The 25,814-nt window shown below is 39.8% G+C and overlaps 1 protein-coding gene across 3 annotated transcripts in view; it reads right to left on the reverse strand.

Annotated features, from left to right (window-relative positions):
- DGKI (diacylglycerol kinase iota) overlaps nt 1–25,814 on the reverse strand; it is a 221,507-nt gene that overhangs the window by 118,075 nt on the left and 77,618 nt on the right. For 2 of the 3 annotated variants that reach the window (XM_075116915.1, XM_075116931.1), the window contains exons 3-8: nt 16,299–16,394; nt 12,273–12,347; nt 9,819–9,875; nt 8,511–8,576; nt 2,436–2,507; nt 1,732–1,848 (exon numbers count right to left, since the gene is read on the reverse strand). In XM_075116915.1, the coding sequence (XP_074973016.1) occupies nt 1,732–1,848; nt 2,436–2,507; nt 8,511–8,576; nt 9,819–9,875; nt 12,273–12,347; nt 16,299–16,394 (483 nt within the window). The remainder of the gene's footprint in view (nt 1–1,731; nt 1,849–2,435; nt 2,508–8,510; nt 8,577–9,818; nt 9,876–12,272; nt 12,348–16,298; nt 16,395–25,814) is intronic. The other variant, XM_075116925.1, reaches the window with a different exon arrangement.

A 25,814-nucleotide genomic window follows, 5' to 3' on the forward strand; every position in this document is an offset into this window, starting at 1 on the left:
AAATAAATTTGAAATGTGCTGGGTGAAAAGAGATTTCATTTCCTTATCAGACCTAGGAGGAGGGTATCACCTCCGGCCACAGGAAGCTGGGGCTCAGCTTGATTATCTCCCTTCTGTCATGTGTATGGGGTTAGCTGCAGTGAAATGGTTAGAGTATGAGATGCCCAAAGACCCTGGCAGTACCCAGTTTCCAGGTCTGGACTGCAACAGTTCGGAAGTCCTTCCTAGTGGTTCCCAGCCCACGTACCTCTACCTCATGGATCCACCTCCAGGCCATGAACCCTTAAAGTTACCGATTCTGTGGCTAACGCCCAAAGCAGAGTTTCCAGGCAGTCTGCTGTGATGCCCAGAACCAAAAGACTTAAGACTAACGGGCTATACGGTCTCTTTAAGGACACAGAAAATGAGCCAGCTTTGTTTTTGTGCCAAATACCACACAGGTGCTGAAAATTAGCCAGGAAGATTAAGTCCCTGCCAAGGACTCTTCAACAAGAGAGGAAAAAAGACTTCTCTGGTAGAGGCTGGAGTAAGACTAACAGCAAAAGAAGAGTGTGAGAAAAATACAAATGCCAAAAAACCCCTTTTTTCTCTCAGAGGAGAGATGGCTAGGGGCCTTGCCTGTTCTGGATCTAAATAAGAAACAGTGGTTGCTTCGACTGACTTTTTGATTACTTCCCCCACCGCCCCTGGCTTTGCCTTTAATATCCAGCTTGTTAGAAGTGCTACTTGAGCACAGATCTGACAGTTGTATCTCTAGACTATAACTAAAGACTGACCAGTATCCCAGCTCAGACCTTTTTTCCAGTTCCATAGGACTATTTGTGTCTTAGTGCCTTGCCTACAGCCTGAACTTCTCTGCTTCTTGTTGCCAACCAGGAAGGACACAGAGCCAGAAAGCCCTGGGTCATTTGCCAAGGATGGACACACTAATATAAGAACTGCACATCACTGCTTGATAAAACCAGCATTCCTATCAATGGAGGAAAATTACGAGAAAAAAAGAGAAGTTCCAATATCCCAGACACCATTCATTTCAGGGGGGCGAAAAAAAACCACACCAAAAACAATACCCCTACACACACCCCAACAAAAACCCAACACTTATCAGTACTTCTGAAATAAAACTTTTACCAGAATTTCTGGCTCCCTAATACATTCAATGTGTGTTTGTCTGTTTCTTTCATCTTTCAGTTCAATCTGGGGTGAAAACAGACTTTCAAAGAACAAAATACTTAGCACATGATGGGAATCCCCTTTTCATTTTTGGCCAGCTCTCTTTTGGATACCTTCTCTCTCTATTATGTTCACCACAAGACAGTAGCCTGTCTAAAACATATCACATCCATTACAAAAGCTTCAAATAAATGTTTGGGAACAGTTTTTCCCTATATTTGCTCAGCTCTATTTAATGAAACATGCTGGACTGCCTACAACACAGGGGATTTCTTGCAGAATGCTCGCTGAAATCAGTTAGAGGAACAAACCTGAGCTGGATTTGCTCAGAACAGAAGTCATGTGTGTTGCTAGTCATCCCAAACAGGGAAACCTACTGAAGGGCTGGATGGAGGGGTGGGAGGATACAGGTTCATAATCACTATGGATGTATGCTGGGCTTGAGGGATAGAGACAGTGTTGAACGAGCATGCCTTAGTGAAGGAGTACTGAGCGGCAAAGCCAGGCTGGCCCTGCGCAGCCATACAGCTTCAGAAACAGACATCAGCATGCAGTTACCTGAGGTTTCTTCACCTTAATGATCCAGGTGGGAGGCACAATGACAGCAGCGTGAGCCCCCAGGGAACATGGCTCTTCAATGTGGTGTAGCATGAAACAGGTGACTTTATTATGAAACTAGAAGAGAGGAAAAGCGTAGAGTCAATAAGGATGCCAAAAAAGACAAAGAGGAAGCATAGAGAAGAGGGTGATGGTACAAAAAGTGGAGCAATGTGCTCAACTCCACCATCTTCGAGTCCTTCAAACCATGGAGTTCTAGGGACATATAACTAAAGATCATCTTCCCTAGCCATGCTTGCATTAAAAAAAAAAAAAAGGAAAAAACCACCCAAAAATACCCCGAAACCCCACTAAACCCCCCCAAAAAATCTAATCACACCTACTTAAACACAGATTACAGAATGAAGACTACAACCTAGTCTGATGAATCTGTGTGTATTAAGAGCCCTTTGGCACTCTGAACTAGCAGCAGCAGGGCATTGATGGAAGATGGCCAGCAATCTCTTGCTCCACAATGAATCTTTTCCTATAGGACTCATGTCAGCCAGGTGCAGTTATGGTATCTCTGGGCAAAAGGAACAGAAATGGCAAAACTGGGGGTGATTCACAGAGAGGGACCCCTGAGAACCAGGAAAAATGAGATTTCTTGCAGTGCAGCCAACTCAATGATGCTGCTACCAGTCTCCCAGGTATTGTTCACTTACCGCCAGCTTGCACCAGGAACAGCTGATGGCCACGATCTCTTTACTATGGAAGGAGAATTTCTGCTGAAAGCCCTAGAATAAGCAGGAAAAAAGGATTAAATTGCTCCTGACTACAAGAAAATTTACACCTTTAACTCTTGCCAGGTAACTGTGCTAGGCTAAGTTAGTTCATTGCAGTCAGATACGTTGGTTCAGCCTCAAAGTTCTGAGATATGTGGGGGTGGAGGAATAAAATAATGACAGGTTGCAGAGAAGGTTCTTCAACTAGGGCATTTTCACACATGTTTTAAAGACACTTCTCCAAAATTTTATGCTTTTCCTTAATTTTGTAGTTAAAAAGAAAGGAGAGAAGGAATGCCTATTTAAATGAATGTCTACAGACCTGAATAAGATTCAGATTTTTCAGTTGAACAGAACATTCTCACTATAGTCGTCTTTGCTCTAAATATAAGAGTTTTAATTTTCTTTTTTTTGTTGTTGGGGTTTTTGGGTTGTTTGGTTTTTTTGTTTTAAGTACAGAGTGGAATCAACTACAATGTCTGTGTGGAAATGTTCTTATTGGGAAACTGTTTATTGTTTTATTGAGCTGACTCAGATCAAGATCTTTTTAGTAAGTTCCAAAAACCAAGACAGTCTGATTCAAACCAAAGAGCTATAAAAGAAAATATTTCTTTATAGTTTTAAAGAGAAAAGAACACATCATTACCAGCAAATATGAGATTTTATTTTCCCACAGAAGAGTTTAATTTTTGTAGAATGCAATTTCAGCAGAATTTTCTCTAAATTCTGAGGCTGGAAGAGACCATTGGGTCATATACATCCTTCTTGCATATAACAGGCAACAAATGGTAATTGGGGTTTAACTGAACACAAATTTTCAGGCTTTAAGCTTATTTTAGCAAGAGAAAAAGTTGATTTGTGTTAATGGCTGCAGAAATAAACTGTTCAATGGGCTTCTGGACTGTCTATCTGTCACCTTCACTGCTTAGATTTATTTGAGATTTGCAGTTTCTAGATCCTTTATGCCTTGGCTTCTATGAAGCCTCACTAGTACATTAAGTAGCCCATCACCATGCAGAGTTTTCCAATTGAAAGTCTCTTTACCAGTTCATGAATTTGGGGGCCAGTTTTCTTTTGGTCAAGCTGAGTTTTACTTAAATCTGCTACCTGCTGGGCAATGCCCAGGACCCAGTGCAAAGAGTTATAATAATCAGGTTTAGTAATATCTAACAGGGCATTTCCTCAAAGCTTCTATAATTAAGTCCTTCTTATCCTAGTTGCTGTGGAAATGAACAGGAAGATGGATACCTGCAGGAAAAATGAGCCTGTTAGTGCTCAGTGCACTGACAGTGTTAAGCACACCAAGAAGGAAAATTAAATGAACAACCAAAATTGTTTAACCAATCTTGTTTAAGTAAGGGGTTGAGCTACAATCTGTCCATACGTGGTAGCTGATGATAACTCTATTAATACGCTGAAGAAGAGATGCAGAAGAGCCATGCTGAACGCTGAAGAGCCATGTAAAAGTGCACATTGCAGCTACTTCTTCAGGTGTCCTCAGCATATATTCAAACCAGCTTGCCAGATGGACCACACCACCAGCTAAGGCCTGCTCCTAAAGAGGTTTGTGTCACCTCTGCCTAGATTTTTTTTTTAATCCTTCCTCTCATACCTCAGGTTTTACATTCAGCAAAATTAAAAGAGTAGATTCTTCATAATGATAGCAATCTGGCATACTCGGGTTTAGCCATTGAGCGTGGTCAAATGGCTTCACAAAGACAAGCTGGACAGCTGCTTCTGGCTGGGTAGATCTAGTCTGCCATTCAGTGTGGGCACAAGAAGAAACAGAGGGACAGTACAATGATATGAGCGCTGGAACTAAGGCTTCTTAATGTTTTTCACAAATCTTACTCTTTGTTGTCCCAAAATATATTTAAAAAAATATATATATATTTCAGCCCCTCATGGGCATGAAATATTTTGTTTTGTTCAGCTTCATAACAAGCAGGGGAGAAATTCTTCTCTCCCCAAATCTCCACTAATAAAACCTAAAATTCAGTACATTAATTCCACAGCCCATCAGTGGTGTATTTTAAACATACGGACTGAGCAGCTTGTGTGGTTCTGGATGGACCGTTTTTCATTTATTCAGTAAGCCATTTGGCTTTTAGGGAGTCATTAGAGAAAATGATACAGCAATAAAAACATATTAATGATAAGTAGCAATGAAACACCACTTTTCTTCCTCAAATTGCTTTACAAACGTGAGCTAATTCTTCCTAAGGACACATGTTTGAAGTAAAGTAGCAATTATTTCAACACTAGCTTCAAATAAAGGAACTGATGAAATAAAGCAATGCACTGCAGGTCACAGTGAAATTTTAAGGGGACTCTCAGGCTGAAACACTGGAGTCCTCCATGATTCATTAGAAAACCTCTCTTCTGACTTCTCTCAGTGAGAAGGAAAACTAAAATTCAGCTATTTTGTTCCTGGGTCATGCAAGGAGATCTTCTGCACAAATTTAGAAGAATAGGGATAGAAAATTAATTTCACCTTTGTGAGAATATGGGTTTAACAGTATCTGATTAGCCCTGATTCACTGGCACCCAATTCCTGTACAACACATGAAATCCCATGCTGAGAACTGCTCTTGTGGGAATAAACAGTTGTGCAAACCAGAGGAAATATATTTGGAGGGAAAGAGCACCTGAATCCCTAACTTGTGCTGGTGAATACAATCTGACTAAATAATGAGGATCAAAGTCCACGTTAATATAGACACCCATGCACACAAACAGAGCACATCGGGATTACTAGCTCCATCATGGTTTGGTTATAGTCTCAAATGTACTTATTAAAGCGTATTTTCACATCAGTGTCAGGGCTACTAATAATTTCTTTTTGCACATATTTTCCTGTGATATTTATTCCCTTTTTAATGCTCTCAAGGGTGTTCCAATGCAACATTACTGTAGGAGAGCCAGGTATTATTACAACTCAAATACAGACAGCAACAGAAGCACTTGGACGGTGATCTCTGCTAAAATAGCAAAGAACTAGAATTGCCTTTCAGCTACTAGAAATTTCAATCCTGCCATTATATGCAGGGAAAACATGCAGCTTTGCATCAATCCACAGGCCTTTAAAGGGAACAGTAACAGAAAGAGACAGACAGTGTATCTGCACACTGCATGTGTGTAGTAGGCAGTGTTTTGGGAACCACAGAAAGTAGAAATAAAGTGTCTGTTTAGCATGATGGTCCAGATGCATTCTTAGTCTTGGAAAATACCTAAACCACTGGTAACTGGAAGTATATGAAGAAAAGATCACTCTGCATTCATCCTTAAGCTGCTGTTACTGCACACAGTCATGGACTTGATGCCGGGCCATATGGTCTGAATGTTCTTATGTTATATTACATAAAGAAAACAAAACCAAGAACAATTTCTCGGATGATCCCAGGTAACAGCTAATAACAGCTAAAAGCTACAAAACTATCTTTCTTCCCACCTGCAAGAGAAAGAAATGAGTTCTTAAACATCGCAAATGGTGTAGAGAATGTGGTTTGGGAGCTTTTATTTACCATTGCTTCCAAAACAAGAGCTATGGAGCTTTAGAAAAAACTAGTGACAGGTTTGAAGCAATCAAAATGTGGTTCTTCTCAGAGCACGTAGTTCAGTTTAGGAATTCCTTGCTAAAGGATGTTGTAAATGCTACAACTTTACAGGAACTCAGGGAGAGACTGGACAAGATATTAGGAGAGAAAGTGACCATAGGCTGTTAAATATAAAGGTGCTGTTCCTGGAAATTAATGAGACAGAAGTTCTTAGAGGCCGGGAGACTGTTTTGGGGATGTATCATGAAACAGCTGCCCCTACTTATGCTTTTCCATAATAAGCCACTGTTGAGTACTGGGCTCAATGAATGGTACCTTGTCTTAAGAGATATTGTCATCCTTCTATAATAGCATCCAGTTCAAAAAAAAAAAAAAAAAAAGAGGAATCATCACAGGAAGTAGACAGAAACAGATTGTTTGGTTGCACTGCACTTTGAACAAGACTTCCAAGCCCCACCTTCCCTGGCACTGATTTCTGCATATGGTACTTTTGCAATACAGCAGTGAAATCGGTCCTGGTAAGGAAAAGAAAACTGAAGCCTGGATGAGACCATATGAGCTGTATTTGTGCTAGCAAGTGACTTGTAACAGTGGGAGCACAAGCTGTATTGGTACCAAAGACACTATACACAATGATTTTCAGATAATTTTATTTTTGACTAGCTACAGTCTGGTCCTGTAGACTGAATGCCCATTAGTAGCTTCAGAGTTAACTTGCAATTAGGTTTAATTTAAAAGGAATTGGGCTTATTTGCTGCAAAGCTGCTTCACATGTGAACCATGGTAAGTGATGACAATCAGGAAAATTCCTTCCAAACTGCACTTCTGACCAGAGGTGAAACACTGACAGACAGCTCTGTTCTCCAGGTCTCAGGAAGTGTCAACCATGGCACAGAAGGCACACAAAATATAAAGCCACAGAGCCACACTAAAGATGTTGGGGAGCATTAATTCCTTTCCACTGGCTTATGACTTGAAGCACGAGATAGATACATCCTAAATGTTCATTTCTACTTTCTTTACTCAAACTGTTATTCAGGATCATTAAAATATTTAACCACCCAATTCCAGACATGGGATGGGACTAATACTACACAACAATGAAATCTACCAGAATCATTAGGTATTCCATGAATAATATTTTCTTTTATTGCCTTAAAGTTACTGCCATTCTATTTCAATGATAGTTCCCTTTTTCTTGCATGACAAGAGAATATAAAAGTTAGTTCTCACTCAGACGTATAAGAAATATAACAGCCAGGCACAAGACAGACAAGAATTCTGCTGTAATGGATGACTGCTTGGCCAATAAATATAATGGGATTTTTTTCATATTATCATTTCCCTAATCCTTTCTGTTTCTTGATAAAGAACAACTCTACTACAATACACCCATGTTAGTCTTAACTGAATATTTCTTATTTAAGGGAAAAACTGATTTCCTCTGAACTTCTCCATATCAGTCAGGGCTGATAGGAATTTTAGGATGGACTGGTCATGTTGCCCACCTGAACATTCCCAGCACAGGCTTTGATACATAGGCTGTAAGTACTCCCATTGCAAAATCAACTCCTAATGCCTCTAGGGAAGATCCAGGCCAAAATGGCAAAGGAGGAAGGCAATATCACTGCAAAGTCATACCGTAAGTATTCTGCATGCCAAATGCCTTGCTGCACTGTTCACACACTACTTGCTATAAAAGGACATCACATTTTTGTTGCATGCTTTGTTGCAGCTGGTAGCTGGTGATCTACATCAGTATCCAGATACAGACCTGGTTTTCCTCTTAAGTGCTGTGCCATGAAGACAAGACACAGTCTTTCTTACTAGTTGATGTTAAGAGGGAGGCAAAATTATAATATAGTTATAGAGAAAGGAAATTACCCCTGTGTTAATTTAATTTTTTAATCTCTCAACAGATTTCAGGGCTTCATAATATTTCAGAAGACAGGTCTTAGGTAGCTAAGGTACTTCTTACCCCATATTTCTAAAAAAACTATAAAACACTTAAAATCTATGCAACAGAGGAAACAGGAAACGGTCTCATAAATCTTAGAGTCTGTCAGAGCAGAAAGAAAGCAACAGCCTTTCTTTTTGCAGAAGCCTGAAAAATAGGCCATAACAGTTTTGGCACAGAGGACACCGTATTGGCCACAGGGTTAGCTTAACTAAGAAAGAAGCTCAAGGAACCACAGCCGCCTTCCTCCTTGTTTTCACCAGCCAGTGCAGCACAATGTCCCAGGACACATGATGTGCTCACTCCTGCAGATGCAGCTGCCTCTTCTCTTTCCACACAGGAATCAGGGCTGCTACCATTCAACATACCAGGCTTGTAATTTTCTGCTTAAGAGAGGCCAAGTGTTTAGGATAGAAAAATTTCAGTGACTAGAAGGACACACAGGCTGCCCTGAATTCATAAGTGCCCAGTGTTGTGCTTGTTCTGCACTGGAAATCTTACCTTTCCACACTGCTTACATTTCCCCTCCTGCCTCCGTCTGTGCACCCAGTGGTGTCGAACAAAGTTCTACAAAAGCACAAAAATAAAATGTTGTAGAAACTAATGACAGCTTGCACTCAAAGGTACTATCTGTATGAAATTGGTTTACAGACACCGAAGGAAAGGTCCCTTAAGCCAATGCAATCATATCTGGAGGAAAATGCAGCAGTCCCCATGGGAAACCCCAGACACACCCAAAACTGCAGGAGGAATAAGGACAAGAGGGTGTTCTTTATCCGTATTGAAACCTGACCAGAACTACTCTTTCAGTACTCTTCTACAAAAAGAAGAAAGTTCATTACATGGTGCGGAGATAATCATCACCTAAACAGAGCACAAAAGTGCCCAAACACTGCTGTGTCCAGCCACAATGCAGGGCCTTGCTCTGTTCTGCTTGGAAATATAGCCTTAAAAAGAAAAAAAAAAAAAAAAAAAAAATCACAGGTCAATGCAGGAGAAGGGAAGGAGGGGAGGAAGGAGCAGTCACTGAAGCAGTCTTATCCTGATTTAGACTACTTACCTCCTGGATGGCAAAAAGCTGTGGACAAGAGGCAGGAGGGTGAGCAAGTCTGCTGCCCCTCTTTCTGTGCAAGCAAAAGGGTTAGAAGCAGTCTGCCTGCACCACGCTGTTGTGCCAGCCAGTGCTGAAGCACCAGTGTGGCAGGGAGTTGAGCTACCTCTGCTAAGAGCAAGGTGGCCACCAAACCAACTTGGTTAGTTGGTCAGTTAAGAGGTGTTTTTGAAACACTGGCTTCTAACTATGTAAGAAATATATAAATATATCAACAATAAATAGTTCTAAGGAACTAAATTCATACAGTAGCTAGAGGCAAACCATAAGGTTTTTGAATGTTTGGGTTTGTTTTGTTTTGGGACTACTTTTTTAGTTAAAAAATTATCTTGGGACACTAGAGATACTTCTAGGAAAAAAAATGAAGGGGGAGGCAAGAGGAAGGAGAGGGAAATAGAAATAAAATACTAGACGAAAGGTTGAGGGGGGGGGGGGAAATGCTATCCAAAACCCCAAAGAGAGACAGAATAAGTGAATGAATGGGAAAGAGAAAACAAAGATGAAACGCTTGCTTGTCAATGTAAGTAATGGAGTGTTTCAGCTAGAATTCATTTTACATTTATTCTGGGGAGAAGAACATGTCCCGCTGGGAACAAATACCATGACTAAGACTCCTCTGAATCTAAAAGCACCGCTTCAGCTCCACACCAGGTGAATCAGCACACAAATCAAGTTGAAAGCATTTGTCCATTACTTACTTCTCTTGGAGATCTGGAGCCTCCTTCTCGGAAAGTTGGTTTGCAGCGAAAATTAATCTGGCATTAAAATAAAGCTGTTAGAACTGAAAGTGAGCTGAGAGAGAATTTATTCCAATATGTTGATCTAGGCCAGACTTCCAAAATATTTATTATCTATTAAAATATTAGCTTCACTAGCTGAACAAAGCAACTTACCTGGATGCCAGAAAATCTCTTTTCATCTGCCATAATAATTCTCCTTTCTAGATCTCTATGCAGCCCTCATCTTCACTAATACTGTAGCTGCCTGCTCAATTCAACTATTTAAACTGTCTCCCCCTTGCCAAGAAGGAAACTGCTTCATCTGCTTTTCTCTGAAGATCATTTGCAACAAAAGTGTACTTAAACTGAGGTCTCAAAATTAATAGGAGCTGGAAATCTAACTCTGTAAGACCTTTTTGCACATCCCAGCTTTACAACTTCATAAAGTTAGTCTGTGGAGAAATCTTCATTCTCATGAACAACTTTGTAAATTACCCTAAATTTCCACCTTTTGCTTAGATCAGGCTGCTTTTATCCACCTCCCCAGCCACAAAACATTTAGGGAGCATTGTACTGCCTCATGCAGTGGAGTCACCTCTTTCAGATGGGAGAGGAAAGACAGAATGAGGACAACAGGAACTTCCATGAATGGACCACATTTTTAGGAAGATGAAGAGAAAAAGCATTTAACAAACAAGAAGGGAGTCCTATGAGAAAAACCCAAAATCCTGAGAAAAGAAAAATCAATAGAAATAAGAGCAGGGAGGTTGTAGAGAGAAAAAATGTACTGGAGAGGCATGGGAAAAGGCCAAAGGGTATGTGAGGTAAGGATGCGCTAAATGAAACAATTCAAGCTTAAATTGACTATCTTTCAAAAAATAAAACATGTAAGGATACTGCACAGCTATGCTTTTGTCATGAAGGCAGGAGGATCATGTTTCCCCAAATTTAAATACAACCCTTCCCATATAAGTAAGTTCTTCCCTCATTTAATAATGGCCTTCAAAATAATAGCCTATAGGAAGGGGAGAGAGGGAAGAAAATCAAGAGAAAAAAGTAAACAAAATACTTATTACTTAAGAAATAAAAGCCATAGCAATATTAGCCTTCCTCCACTGCTCTCCACCTGGAATTGCAATTCGTTGTTTCACTGCTGAGTCGCGGTAGGCTGGAAAGACCACCACCTTATATTTATTTTACTTACAACTTACAGCTTTGCAGAGAGACCCAAGCAGAAGGTTTATGCACCAGTTTTAAAATCCACAGGGTTTAAGAAGGTCTTTTATAATAACCCTCTGCCAAGAGGTGAATTACATGTTCTCCAGAATGGCATAAACAAGCTTAAGAGAATGAGTTTTATCTAAGTGCTCATTTGCTCTGGCTGGCAATGCCACTGGCTCGCTGGGCTATGGAGAGTCAGCACTGATGATGGTGAAGGAAATCATGAAAAATTCACTGGTAACATTTTGTGCTGAAAGCATGTGCTAATGTTAATTTCACTGTGGGTAAAAGCATCGGGGGTGGAAATGGTACCTCTCCAACATGGTATTACGGCAATCACTGTGACATTTGTCAACACAAGTCCAAATACTTGGAAAGGAAAAACTCTTTCCAAAGGGTTGCTGCTATAAATCTATTATGCATCCACTTCTTTTATGGAGAAAAACATTGCGAAACATATAGGAATGAACATGAAGCTCTAATTAAATCAATGGGGAAATTCTCACTCATGTTTCTTTACACATATCCCACCAGGAAAGAAAAAACTGTGGGGAGAAATTTCTTTAGGACATTAACAGTTAGGCACAATGAAGAAGAATCATGACAGGAAGATAACTCGGTGATAGTCTATAGGCACCTGGGGGTAATGAGGGTTACTTGAAGGAACTGAGAAGCAGGACAGATGCTCACAGAAATAATGGTACTATAAAGGAAAGGTTTGATGTTTTCCATTTTAAAAACAAGAACTTAATTTCTGATGTTTTGACGATAAAATAGTATAGTCTAGTAAACACAGTGAAAAATAGTCACAGCAGCACCTTATGCTGCATTGCTTATAATAAATACAGCTGTCATAAGGTGACTTATGCTCGGTTTAGTTGAGGAATTTTGAAAGGGCAGTTTTGTGCATGAATGGATACAGCATTTTCTAGCTTCAATTTCCAGTCTAGAAGTAGAGGGAAATTATTTTTTTAATCATAAAACTGTGAAAGCATTCCTTTTTTTTTTGTTGGGTTTTTTTTTTAATGGTTCACAGGATTTGAAATTTATTTTAAAAAATAAGCTGGAATTTTAAGTCAACTTTTTAACAAATATGTTGTCAAAACAGCTATGAAAACCTGCTTTAGCATGTAGTATCTTCCAGACTGAAACTTCAGTGAGAGTTAAATGAGTGTTGTCCACGTCAGGCTCCAGAAGATGGCAATGTCTTACCTTCTCTAACTGCTCCATGCACGCGTTGTGGACCACAATCTTGCAGGCAGCACACTTCCTCCGCAGAGCGGATTTCTGCAAGGGGAAAGGGAGATGTGCGTGCATGGAGGTGTGCTATACCCAGGAGGAAGAAGTGAAATAGGAGATGTTTCTCTCCTTATGCAACATTTTTTTTGTTCTCCTCTCAACTGTTCTGTGTATTGGAAGAAAAGGTCTGAAGCTGTTCCAGTTAAGAACCAGACTTTGTGAAAGACAGACAGCCACAGTACTCCAGCTTGTGAACTAGAAATAAAAGGTTCCCATTAGGTAGCAGATAAAGCTGTTACAATGCAGAACATTGCTCTAAAAGGGAGTGGCCTATGAAGAGGATGAGCAGAGCCAGTGAAGAGAGGAGAAAAACCATACATGCAAATCAGAGAAGTCAGACCAGTTCAGAACAGTATGTGATTTCATGCTTATATAATATTTAATTTGATGGGCCTGACCATTACATTGCAGAAAAATACTTGGGTCATTTAGCAGAGAATTATAACCTGCTCACGAAATGTTGTTAAATGCTTATGAAATGTTACAGTAGGGATAAAATTCTCAGCCTAATTATGCTGGTTAGTTTTATTAATTTCAGTAGGGCTTTTAAAATAATTTCCATTGTATTCCCTGGGCCAAAGCATATCAAAGGCAAAAGAATGCATCCAGGAGAGAAAGAGAATACATTTACTTTTTTTTCTTGCATATACTCAGTTTAGTAAACCAGATTGAATTAATTGTCATAGAAGTTTAACTTATAGATCTCTGTTTGAGGGACAGCAAATTTATAAAACACATGGTAAATTGAGATTGATTTGCCTCAGATTTTTACATTCCATTTATATCTAATAAATTATTTCATTAGAATATTAAATATATTATAAACTCAAGAAGAAACAGGGAACACAGCTTCAGCTCACATTATAGAGTAATTATTATCATTTCACTGTGTCTCAATTATGAATCTCATCATTATCTAGAAACACCCTAACCATGCATGTTCACATATATGTGGAGTGTTGTTCTAATGTTTCAACCTGAAGAATCATGATATTGTATAACAGACTAAGCTTTCATGTGTTTTGTGAAGTGTTAGTTTTAAGTATATTTTTAGACCCAGTGTTTACCAAGAAGAGTGAGACAACAAAGGAATTGATCCCTAAGATTAAAAACTGCAAAAAGCAAACAAAGGTAGTGCCTTACGAGCAGTTATTTTTTAATACCTTGCTTTTTAAGTAATTGTCATTATTTTTGAATGCTGGTGGCATTGCAAGTAGTTACAACCATTTACAGTGAAAGCCTAGAAAAAAAGACTATCTTTTCCATTGCTTTTAACTTCTTTGGTTTACCATGAAGTGCCAGTTCCATATTCCAGAGATTACAAGTTCATGTTCTGTATAGGCTAACATTTCATGCAAAGTCTGTGCAGCTATAGTTTAATTATTTCTCACCACTTTTCCATTGAAAACATTTGATGTTAAATAGTCTACATGTAAAAGAGTTAAGCCAAAGGAGGACTAGGACAGGCACAGAAAGATGCAGCGTCTTCTAAAGATTCAAACTGGTAAAGTGTTAGCCTTTTAACAGATCAGGTTAAACTAACCACAACTAAAGTTAACTAGATTCCATTTCCATATCTAGTTCTTAACCTAATGAAAGCCCCATGCACTTAACAAGTTATAACTACAAATAGCACCTAAAAAGTACTCAGTCAGGTCAAGCAAAGGCCAGGCAATTAAGAAATTAGCAACTTTAAACACTGCTGCTTCCTCTAGATGACTCAACATCTCCAGGTCTATTGGCTGGAAAAGCTTGTCTCCATGTAAGATGTCTCCCAACTTTCCCAGACACTGCAAACAGTCCAACTCCTACAGATATACCCTCTAAAGATGACAGAGCCTTGCAAATCATGTGCAACGTATTATTAAATTTCCATGCTACTTTCATTGAGTTAAGTCATATGGAAGTATTTACTCAGTTTTAGAAAGGCAAGCTTCTATTAAGAACATAACAGTCAGACTAAAGGTCCACTCAGCCCAACAAACCCTGTCTCCTGCTTTTGCCAAAACCCAGTGCCTCTGGACCAGTGTAACTGTAGGGCAATCACACAATGACACTTCCCTTGAATATTACCCCACAGTCAGCAGTCTGTTACTGTTGGGAGTTTGTTTCAAATACTCTTTGTAAGCAGGCATAAAATTCCCTGGCTTGGCTTTAACATTATATCCCATAAAGTAACCAATTTGCTTGAGAAGTTAGAGGGAGTGGATATTAAATTGGAGCTATGGAAACCACTAGCACTTTGGATCAAAGTGCCCCAAAAAATGGGGGTGATGAGTGAATCAAATTGCTTTGATTTGAATCATGTGATCTGAGGTTTGCTTTGGTTTGTTTGTTTGGTTTTTTATTAAATAAAAGCAAAAAGATGGTATCAAAAGAGTCACAGGCAGCATCCACAAACACCCCAGAGAAGATTGACTCCCCTTACACTTTGTAGTCCAAAGGCCAGGATGCTTCCTTGGGCATTGACTCAAAGCCTGAACACAGGATCCCTGTTTCCTCGCCAGGTTTCCTAAATACCAAGGTAAGAGGGTTGGGTTTTTTTTTTCCTCTTCTGCTGAAGCATTTTAACTGAAATAGGTGAAGAGTTGCTGAAGCAGACCAGCAGTATAACAGTGGCTCCCCAGCCAAAGAGACACATGCAGGTTAGAGATCAATCTAATGAACCTTTTTCATACACAGCAGAAAAGCTTCAACAGGAGAATGCAAACCTCAAATGTTCTCAAATAGGAGAAAGCAAACACTCAAATATAAGTGCACTTATTGCTGGTGAGCGCATTCAAGAGTTTGGAAAATTCAGTTCAGATCCTTGCAGTGATTAAAAATCACAAAAATTTGATCAGACCCTACTCTCAGAGACCCCAGCAAGTGATATAGAATTATTTAGGTTGGAAAGGACCTTTAAGATCAAGTCCACCAGTAAACCTTGTCCCTAAGCACACCTACACATCTTTTAAATACCTGCAGGGATGGTGACACAACCACTTCCCTGGGCAACCATTTCCAGTGCCTGACCACCATTTCAGTGAATAAATTTTCCCTAATATCCAATCTAATCCTCCCTGGCACAACTTGAGCCCATTTCCTCTTGTCCTATCACCAGTAACTTGGGGGAAGAGACCAACACCCACCTCACTACAACCTCCTTTCAGGTAGTTGTAGAGAGTGATAATATCTCCCCTCAGCCTCCTCTTCTCCAGGCTAAACAAGCCCAGTTCCCTCAGCCACTACTCATAAGGCTTGAGTTCTAGACCTTTCACCAGCTTCATTGCCCCTCTCTGGACACGCTCCAGCACTCAATGTCCCTCTTCTACTGAGGGTCCCAAAACTGAACACAGTATTTGAGGCGTGGCCTCGCCAGTGCTGATTACAGGGACACGATCACCTCCCTACTCCTGCTGGCCACACTATTCCTGTTACAGGCCATAATGCTGTTGGCCTTCTTGGCCACACTGCTGGCTCATGTTGAGCCGGCTGTCAACCAGCAGCCCCAGGTCCTTCTCCACAGGGCAGCCACTCTTCCCCAAGTGTTGCATGAGGTTGTTGTGACCCAAGTGCAGGACGCAGCGCTTGGCCTTGTTGAACTTCATACATGGTCTTAGTCCATCAGTCAGCCTATAAATTTATGTATATAGATAAAAGAGGCTACTTTGAACATTTCTGAAATATCTCAATCCTCAAACCCTTTTTCCTTTACCATGTTAATAAAGCTACTCATTACATCCATTCTCACTGTATAAATAATCTGCATCACTCAAAGTTGTTTGAGGGAATGAAGTATTTAACCAGCAGCGTTTTGCCCCTTTTGCATTCCTTCTCCTGGAACACAAGCATCAACAACAGCAAACAATTCAAGTTCTCAAGCATCTGAGCACTGCATCAGCCTAAAGTCAGGCTTGTTACCTCAGAAAGAGAAAAGGAAATCTCAAAATAACTCACTGAGAATTTGACTTGACAGCTTTCCTCCCCCAGGTAGCAGAGGTCCCCAGAAACATTTGTCTCCAGCCACAGATGCTCTCCGTTCACAGCATTTTCCTAAGAAAAGATGATTGTTAATCTGGTTTGTGAAATTCAGACACGTGAGTATAGAGAAAAAAAAAAAAGATCTGATTTTCACCACAAATTTAGAAAAAGGGAAAAAAAACCAAACCTAACAACCACACAACCATGCACTGTTTTGTTTTTCTACAACACAGAGCTGTAACAGTATTATCCTGGCTGACCACCCCTGCTTGAAAGGATGCTGAAGATACACTGAATGACTTGTCACCAATCAGAACCAAAGTTTTTTTGTGTACAGTTCGGTGAAACTTTGCCTGGGCAAAGTTCTTCCCACATTTTGCATAGTTTAAATGGGACTCTAGATTTCACAAGTGTGAGATGTACACAGAATTTTGAAGAAACAGGAAATCAAGAGAGATGAAACAAAAACATGACTACTGAACTTTCAATTGGAGAAGCCCAAAGATTTGAGAACCAGGCTCAGAAGTGCAAAATAACATGCTGACTATAGCTTTAGGATGACAGGATAGTTTAGATAAGGAAAAATGCTTTCTTTAAAATTGCTAGACCAACACTGTATGTTTATGAAAACATCAACAAAATATTAAGTGGCCAGGAGAGACTAGACCTTAATTTTATACCTGAAAGAATATTCAACTGAGAACACTCAAAAATCTACCTAGCACCCTGACAATTAATAGTGATTAAGAAGGTAACATCAGTTTTTTCTGTCAGACTCATTTGACCAAATCTGTACCTTGATTCTATAAAAATTCTTGTTCTGAGGAAATTTGTTTGGAGAAAGATTACAGTTTTCACTTGGCTGTAATCCTGGCTCAAATAAAAATCCTAAGAATTCTACTGTACACCACTTGAACAAAGTGAATAAACAGGATTTCTGTTCAGCCCGAATTAGAGCATGATGGAAAACGCTTTGACAGCCTCTGACATTTGGTTCCCACACTGCAGAAGTCACAAATGATGACGCTTACCAAACAGATGGCGTCCGACAGCAGGATGCTCTGAAATAGCCATCTTGGTTAAAATAATTTATTTAAAATACCACTGACAGTTTCAAAGTGATGAAGTGAGAAAGCTTCTCTTGCCATGCACACTTCTTAGGTAATGCAGAGAAGCAAAAGTGGCAAAATCCTTTGCCTCCTGGAGTATGAGTGCATCCACAAAAGCCAAGACCTATGCAAGTCTGCATGTTGTGCCTACCACAACCACGGTGTTCACTTCAAATAAACCAAGAGGAAAAGAACAATATTGGGTTTTTTTTCTGGTGAGAGAGGTCTACCTGTCAACAGGTCCTCTAACCTGATCAGAAATGTTCCCGTTGATGACATTCAGTATTATCCCCCAGCACAAGGGGCTGGATGAAAGTGAGATTTGGATTCCAGTCCACTGCCATTGCACCCCGATTAATCTTCATTTAGCGGCACGCTGTTCTATACCTCCATTTCTTCTCATTCTTTTGTCTGCCTGTCCACCTGAACTGTAGACTCCCTGGGATAGAGATTTTCTTAAACTGTACAGTTCAGAGCAAAACAGTTTAAGTGAGGCTTTTCAGCACTTTCATAATGCAAAATAGCTTTTAAGGACTTAAACTAGCTTAAGAAATTCTTCAAGCCTTACTCAAATGGTAAATTATTCAGAGTGTAAATTCTTTCCCTTCAAGTTTATCCTTATATTAAAGCAATCTTTTCTGGCAAGAACTGTATCAGTTTTTACAGCACTTCAAGGAAGCCTAGTCAAATCATACTAATAAAATTACCATGCCCACAGTATTGCCCGAAATATTAACTTCCTGTCTAGTTTATGAGGAGACAGACAAGACAACCGAAGCCAGAGGATATGAGCTCATCAGAAAGTGTTTGACCTGAGCACACTCTTTGCTGATGAAACAGTGCAAATGGAACATTGTAACCCAGAGCTAAATTTTACAGATTATAAAACATGCTCAGGAAGGATCAGCTATGAAAACCAAGTAAGAAAGCACACAGCTCCTGGGACATTTTTAATGAGGATTCAAAATTCCATTAAAAAAATAAATGAAATCCCCCTTCATTCAGACTATGCCCACATAACTTGCCATCCAGGACTTCTAAAAATGAAGTGGCCTATTTCCATAACCTAGTTTAGACTAATTGTTCCAGACTGTATCATAGATTCACATGTCTGGCTTTACATCACAGTGTAAATAAAAGCAGTAAGTATTCTACAAGGATGACCTTTGTAGTTCATGCTAAGATAGAGCTCTGACAAGATGAGATAATAAAAATGTGAATAATCTGATCTTGTATAAGTGGCACACCTCCAGATACCTACTGCCACGAACAATTTCACAGCACTATGTGTGAAAACTCATGGTTTCAATTCCAGCAAACTGACATTTGAAAAATCTTCTTTCATCCTGAATCAAAGCAAAGAGCTGAGATTTCCCAAGATGAAATGCCCTTCCTTAGAAAGCTTTGCCTGTCGATTACTTTGTCTCAATAAGATCATAGGGAATTATTTGAACTTAACTGTTTTAATTTTTACAGAGTGCTGTCATTTATATAAGAAGACATTTTGTTGCTGCTTTTGAAAATCAAGATGATATAGTCAAAGGAATATGTTTTGACCTTTTTCCAAGCCGAATTTTTCATTCAATTCTAATAGGAAATTTTGACGAAAATCAATACATTTCTACAAATAATTCTGACTCCACCAAATCGGTATTTTCTACTCCAAAATTTACAGGCAGTATTCCACATTGTGCTGGACAAAAGGGTACTCCATCTACCAACACGTAAGTTGACAGAGGTCACTGGGACCACCTCTAGTATGATCTCCTATTTAACACAAAACTAAAGCAGAGTAAAGGCTACGTCATCACTTGCATATTTTGACACAGATATTTTTCTACAGGGGTTTTGAGTTCAGCAACCTTTTCATAAATAGTTTTCCAGTTTGGTTTATTTTGCACTTGATGTATTTGTGTTGGCTTTAGGAATAAATGGCTACTAAAGATGCAGTTGTCCTCTTTCTGTCCCTGATCCCTTAGACCCCAGTCTCATGCTCTTGCCATTTTCCTCATGCTGGATCTAGTGGCTGTGAGGCTACACGTGAATCAGTTCAACTGATGGAAAAAATAGATAATTTATCTACCAAAACAGCTAGGCAAAATGACTCACCCTGTGACCACATAACTGTTGGATCTGACACAAGGAGTGGTGGGTTCAAGGTGGGTTCAATGGCACTGATGTTTTTGGTACCAACTCAGTGTAAGAGCAGCTTATCTGATCTGTCAAATCATGCTTTTAAGCTGACATGCTTTGCTTTGATTTGCTACGTGGAAAAGGGATACTGTCCATCATTGTGGGTAAAACAGCAATGATTGTGGCCTAATATTCAGCAGTTAAAAAGAGAATTGGGAACTCTGTTTCATCACCTAGCCTCCCAGCCCTTGCAAGTGTGTGTAGTGTCCTGTGAAGAGAAAGAGCCCCTGCTCACTGAAGCAGATGCAGCAGTGCTTTCCTGGCAGATGCAGCCTGCCTCATAGGGGACACACAAACTCAATATGCTCTCCCAGATGGAGACCTCCCATTTGATTGCTCTTGATCCATTACCACCTTAACAGCAAAGATGATTTCAGTATAGCAAACGCTCTTTGCATATGAAACAAAAACCACACACAATGCCCCCTAAATGAAAGAGAAATAGGAATTCAAGGTCTAGGAGTTTGGGAGAAATGTAATTACATGTACACAATCATAACCTGCTGTGTACATTTCACTAATTCAGGTAGGTTTCTTCTTTTAAGTGCCCCAGCATGGTTAAATGACAGAGCAAATGCAACCATTTTTCTAAAGCCCTTGAGTATCTCGATACCTCATGGTCAACAGGCTGCAGTCAACATGGTTTCAAAAGAAATGCAGATAAACCTGGGTAATTTAATATGCCACGCCGAGCAGCTATAGATATTCAGCCAAACAAATACACCAGTCAGCCCAACTTTCTAAAACAGAGTTGTAACTCCCATTGTAACAAGAGGAATGGAGCTCTTCTCCACTCCTGCCATGATGACTGGCATTCTGCAAAAACTATGTAAGACAGATTTCTAAAAGAAGCCATTAAGAAACTTTGCCCTTTGTTAACACTCCAGTGAGAGGCAAATCTTCTTAAAAATATACTTTTGGGTGATAAACTTACTACTAGTGTGAAATTAGTGCTCAATCTAACCTTAAAACATATCTGTAAACAAAAATTATTAGCCTTAGCCTTTTGCTTTATGAAGTCACTATCAAGCAGAAACAAGTTTGTTTGGATGCTTTTTTTCCCAAATGTCTCCCTCTCATGTTTGGCTTCTGTTTTACCCTTAACTCCGAAATTCCAGAGTTTGCTGTTTGCAACATGAGCATTGCAATGTCCAAAATATTTTTCTGTTTATATATATTCTCAATTTTAGCTCACCTTAACACATTTTAATTTGGCAATATTCTTCATGTAGAAGTAACCTACTCTTTAATTATTGCAAATGTAATATATGGACGTTAAAAAAAAATCACAGAGATATGGTACTACATCATTATTTCAAAAAACTAGGCTCCAACTTTCAGAACTATTTCTGGGTGTTTGCGAACGTAGACTTCTAGGTCTGGGTTTACCACATTCTCTAGCTTTTGCTGCCATTCTCCTTTCCCTCACCATGCTTTCCAGCATCCCTGCATCAGCTGCCTGCTCCTGTATTCTCTGCTGAGCTTTTGAGATTGTTGTTACCATCATCTGAAAGATCATCTGCATGCAGAAGCAGAATAAGATTTCTCTTCATGGACAAGCAGTGTCTAGATGCTATCAACTGAAATGATGATTCCCTATGTTCTCACGAAACATTATTTTGGCTGACAACAGCTTAACTTCAGTCCTTTTGGCAGCAATGAGTAAAAATATCTATTTTCAAGAAGGGTACCTTCTGTAATATCACTGCATCCTCTATACCACTGGAAAAAAAATAGAGATGGCTACATTTTGAAATATGATAGACCTCTTTTTTCCCTTTAGATCTCCCTGGAAAGAACTTTAGTTATCAAACCTTGATGAAAAAGAAACAACAATGTAGGACTACTGATCCTGAACACATTGCTTCAAATGTCATCAGCATACAAAATTTCAGCAATTTTTAAGTATGAATGGAGCATCATAAATAAGAGCATCACTACTTATTTAAGTGGAACTAAAGCTCGCAGTGTCTCTACATGTTTTTATGTGACTAATGGGATACCCATACCCTAGGGTTCTCCTTTCTCATATAAGCATTTGGTAATATACATCTCTCTCCAACTGAATACTCAGTTCCTAATTACAAAACACTCTGGCAGACACCCTAATGGAAGGGAAATATCCTTCAGTGTAAAAATTAGTATAGCTTTTAGGAAGTGATGATACAGAAGCCAAGCCATCCACATGCTAAAGAAATACATTGATCTAGATGGGAAATATTTCATCATAGGTAGAACACATATTAGTGTATTAACATGCTTGTTAATTATCTAAAGTGTAGTATATCACTAGGTATTTACTGCCCCGGAAAGTGGCAAGCACTACTGAATAATGCCAAAAAGACACAGAACACAATGCAACAGATTAATTGCAAAGTCACATTCACTGATCATAAACACCTACCATAGGCCATCTCACTATTTATCTGGCCCATACTCCATCAATTTTTCAACAAGGATGTTATGGAAGATAGTGTTGAAAGCCTTGCCAAAGTCAACATAACAGCCGTTGCTCCCCCCTCACCTACCAAGCCAGTCATCTCTTTATAGAAGGCTATCAGGTTGGTCAGGTGTGATCTCAACTCCATAAATTCATTCTGACTACTCTCAGTCACATCCTTATCCTTAATATTTTTGGAAGTGGCTTCCAGAAGGATTTGTTTCATCACCTTCCTGGGAATCAAGGTGACGCTGATCAATGAGTAGTTCCCTGGATCCTCATCTTTGTCCTTCTTGAAGACAAGATTGACATTTGCTTTGCTGCAGTCCTCAGGAATCTCCTCTGATCGTCATGACCTTTCAAAGAAAACAGACTGACCTTGCAATAATATCAGCATGCATCTCATCAGGTCCCATGGACTTCTATATATTCAGTCTGTTCAAATGCTCCCTAACCTGATCATCCTCTACAAAGGGTAATCTACAAAAGGTAAGTCTTCCTTGCTTCAGCCACTGGTGTCAGGGGCCTGGGATTCCTGAAGACAAGTCTTACCAGTAAAAATTGAGCTTAAAAAAAGGCATCAAGCACAATGATTTTTTCCTTGTCCCTTGTCACCAAGTCCCCTGCTCCATTCAGCAGCTGACTAATGCTTTTCCCAATGTTCCTACTGCTGCTGATGTGCCTACAGAAACCATTCTTGTTGCCCTTCATGTTCCTGTCAGATTCAGCTCCAGATTTGCTCTGGCTTTGCTTACCCCATCCCTATGATATTTGGTAGTACCCTCTACAATCCTCCTGGCTAGCCTGACCCGGTTTCCACCTCTTGTATTACAGGGGGTGAATGTGTTTGATTTGGGGGTTCTTTGGTGAGGAGTGGGTGGGTGAGGTGTTGGGGGGGGGACACGGTGTTGGTGGGTTTTTTAAAATATTTGAGTTTTGTCTGGAGCTCCTTATGCATCCATGCAGGCTTTCTGATACTTTTGCTTGGCTTACTGCATGTAAGGATGGACTATTCTTGAGCATTGAGGAAGTTATCTTTGAATATCAACTAGTTTTCCTGGAGCCCTTTTCTCTTCAGAAACGTATCACATATTACTCTTCCAAACAGTTCCTTGCACAGGTCAAAGTCTGCTCTCTTAAAGTCCAGGGCTATGATCCTGCTGCTTGCCCTGTTTCCTCTTTTCAGGATCCTGCACTCCACCATCTCATTATTACTGCAGGCTCGACTGCCCTGACCTTCACATTCCCCACCAGTTCTTCCTTGTCTGCAAGTACAAGATCCAGCAGAGCACCTCCCCTCATCAGCTCCTCAACCACTTGTGTCAGGAAGTTCTCATCAATGCATTCCAGAAACCTCCTGGATTGCTTGTGCCCTGTTGTTCCTTCAGCAGATATCACGATGGCTCATTGTTGTTCACATGAGTACCAGGGCCTGCAAACATGAGGCTGCTTCCAGCTGTCTGAAGAAGGCCTCATCTTCTGAAGACGCCTGACCTCTTCCTGAATCTGTAGCAGACACCCACAACAATGCTGCCTATGTTGATTTGCCCTCTAATCTTGATCCATAAGCTCTTCACAGGCTCATCATCCATTCCACAGCACAGCTTCAAGCGTTTCCACTTCTCCTACATATGAAGGACAATTCCCCCTATTAGTCATCCTGTCTTTATCCTTCCTAAAAAGTCCATATCTATCCATTGGGCCACTCCAGTCACATGTGCTATTGCACTATGTGATCCCAGCGAGATCACTTCCCTGCAGGCTTCTGATATTTAGTAGAAAGTATAAAGAACAACTTTTCCCTGCATGTTAAAATATCCTGTGCAACTGAATAGACCCTCTTGACCAACTAATTTTGTAGAAGCAGGTAAAGGTAAAACCCACAAAACTGGTATCACACCTTGCCAAATGCCAGTTGTTAACTTCTACTCAAATGCATAATTTTCTATTCTTGTTAAGATCTATAAGATTTTTGTGTGTGTGTCTTTAACACATATAATTTATGGTATAAGGTTATAATATTTCTCCTCTGAAGAACATTCATCTTGCATTCAGACAACTCTGCATTCACAGAACACAAAGCACAGATCAGTCTCAAGGTTTTTTTATTGAAACCAAAGAATGTAAACTGCATGTCTTCCAATGCCTCTTAATGGACATAACTAGAGTTCTAAGGCTTGTAGTCGTGGGCCATAAATGCCTACTAATGAGAAGGCAAGAAACTGGCATCAGACAAATGCATGATGGACAAATAAAATGAGACAATTTTGGCCAGTGGGAAGCTCAACACACTAATATCCTAGGTGGCTGTCAAGATTTTTGTAGGCACCAAAGAAAGCAAGAGCTAGAAGGCAGTACTTAAAAGGAAATTACAGGATGACTTTGTACAAAAGCTTATGGTTATTTTCCTCAGGAGCAAATGGCAGTATGAAAATATACAAAAACCTAGATCTGCAATGGTTCACAGGCACTGTATGAGGGAGCTCAGTCCATACTTAATTGAGAATCTGGACTAGAATTTCTTACTTTATCATTTAACTTGTGGGAGTGATGCCTAAAATGAGGGAGGGTGAGAGGAGAAACTATGCACAAACATATCACAGGGACAGCCAGTTAAGGTGTTTCCTTTTGGTAAGGCATATTTTCCGCATTGTCCTCCAGCTATAACATCACCTACTCCAGAGAATGTATTCTGTATGGCTCTGCTGTGGAAAGATAGCATTAAATTAGACAACAAAGCTACAAGTTAACTTGAATTAGGTGTAGCAAATGTGATGAAATGGGGCATTTGTAAGTATGTGAGAGAAAAACCGCAGGGATGATAGATAGTAACAACAATAATAAAGCAATACTGTTTCTTATGTAAAGGGTCTTAAGAGACATCAGAATCATCAGCTTCATTTTACAGCTAAAGACACTAATGCATTGAGTGGCAAAACAATTCATCTGAGCTCACTCACAAGGTAAGTGGCAGAGCAGAGAATGGAAATCCCACTCCCTGAATCAGTGTCCTGTTCACAAGATCATCTGATAATTGCAAATCACCTGCAAGGAGTTATAAAAAATGAAATTATAGCCAGGGAATTCTTTCCAGTTACTACTGTGAAGCTAAGGAGGAGGAAATATTTTCTACTGCAAAGTCAAGTGACAACTTATGTTCATGTCACTTAGACTTTGGAAAGATCCCCCATCATGAGTCCTTGGAGAATCATCCTCAGAAATACTAAAGAGTAGGGTGATATAGATGGGGATGCAACATGCAGAGATAAAAGCTCCCTTCCAGTGATTAAATACAAATACTTCCTGTCTGGCTCCGATACACCTTAATCCAAACACCTTTTCAGTCTACTTAATACAGCTCTGGAATTAACATCACTATTTAAAACTTAAGGGTTTTTTTTATTGACATTCACATAAATTTTGGTCCTTTTTGAGCTTTTTCACACCTCCAAATCACCTCCCTATTATTTTTTGCTTATCCTGTGCCTCAGATTTGAGAAATGCCTTTCTCCCCCACATTCACCAGTTACTACAGCTGGTCAGTTCAGGCTCCTCCCAGCCACAGATGTCTTCCACTCACTATTCTGCCCCTTTCCCCACATGCCACACAGGGTTGCCTCCTTTCTCCAGTCAAAGTGTGAAGTAAAGCAGCAGCACTTATCTGAGAGGCTAGAACAGCTGAGAAGAACTGATCAAAAATCTAAGCCACGAGCCAGGAAGTAAAGTGCAAAAACACCCTCTCACACACAG

The sequence above is a fragment of the Phalacrocorax aristotelis genome, chromosome 1 (genome assembly GCF_949628215.1).
Source record: "Phalacrocorax aristotelis chromosome 1, bGulAri2.1, whole genome shotgun sequence".
Lineage (NCBI taxonomy): Eukaryota > Metazoa > Chordata > Aves > Suliformes > Phalacrocoracidae > Phalacrocorax > Phalacrocorax aristotelis.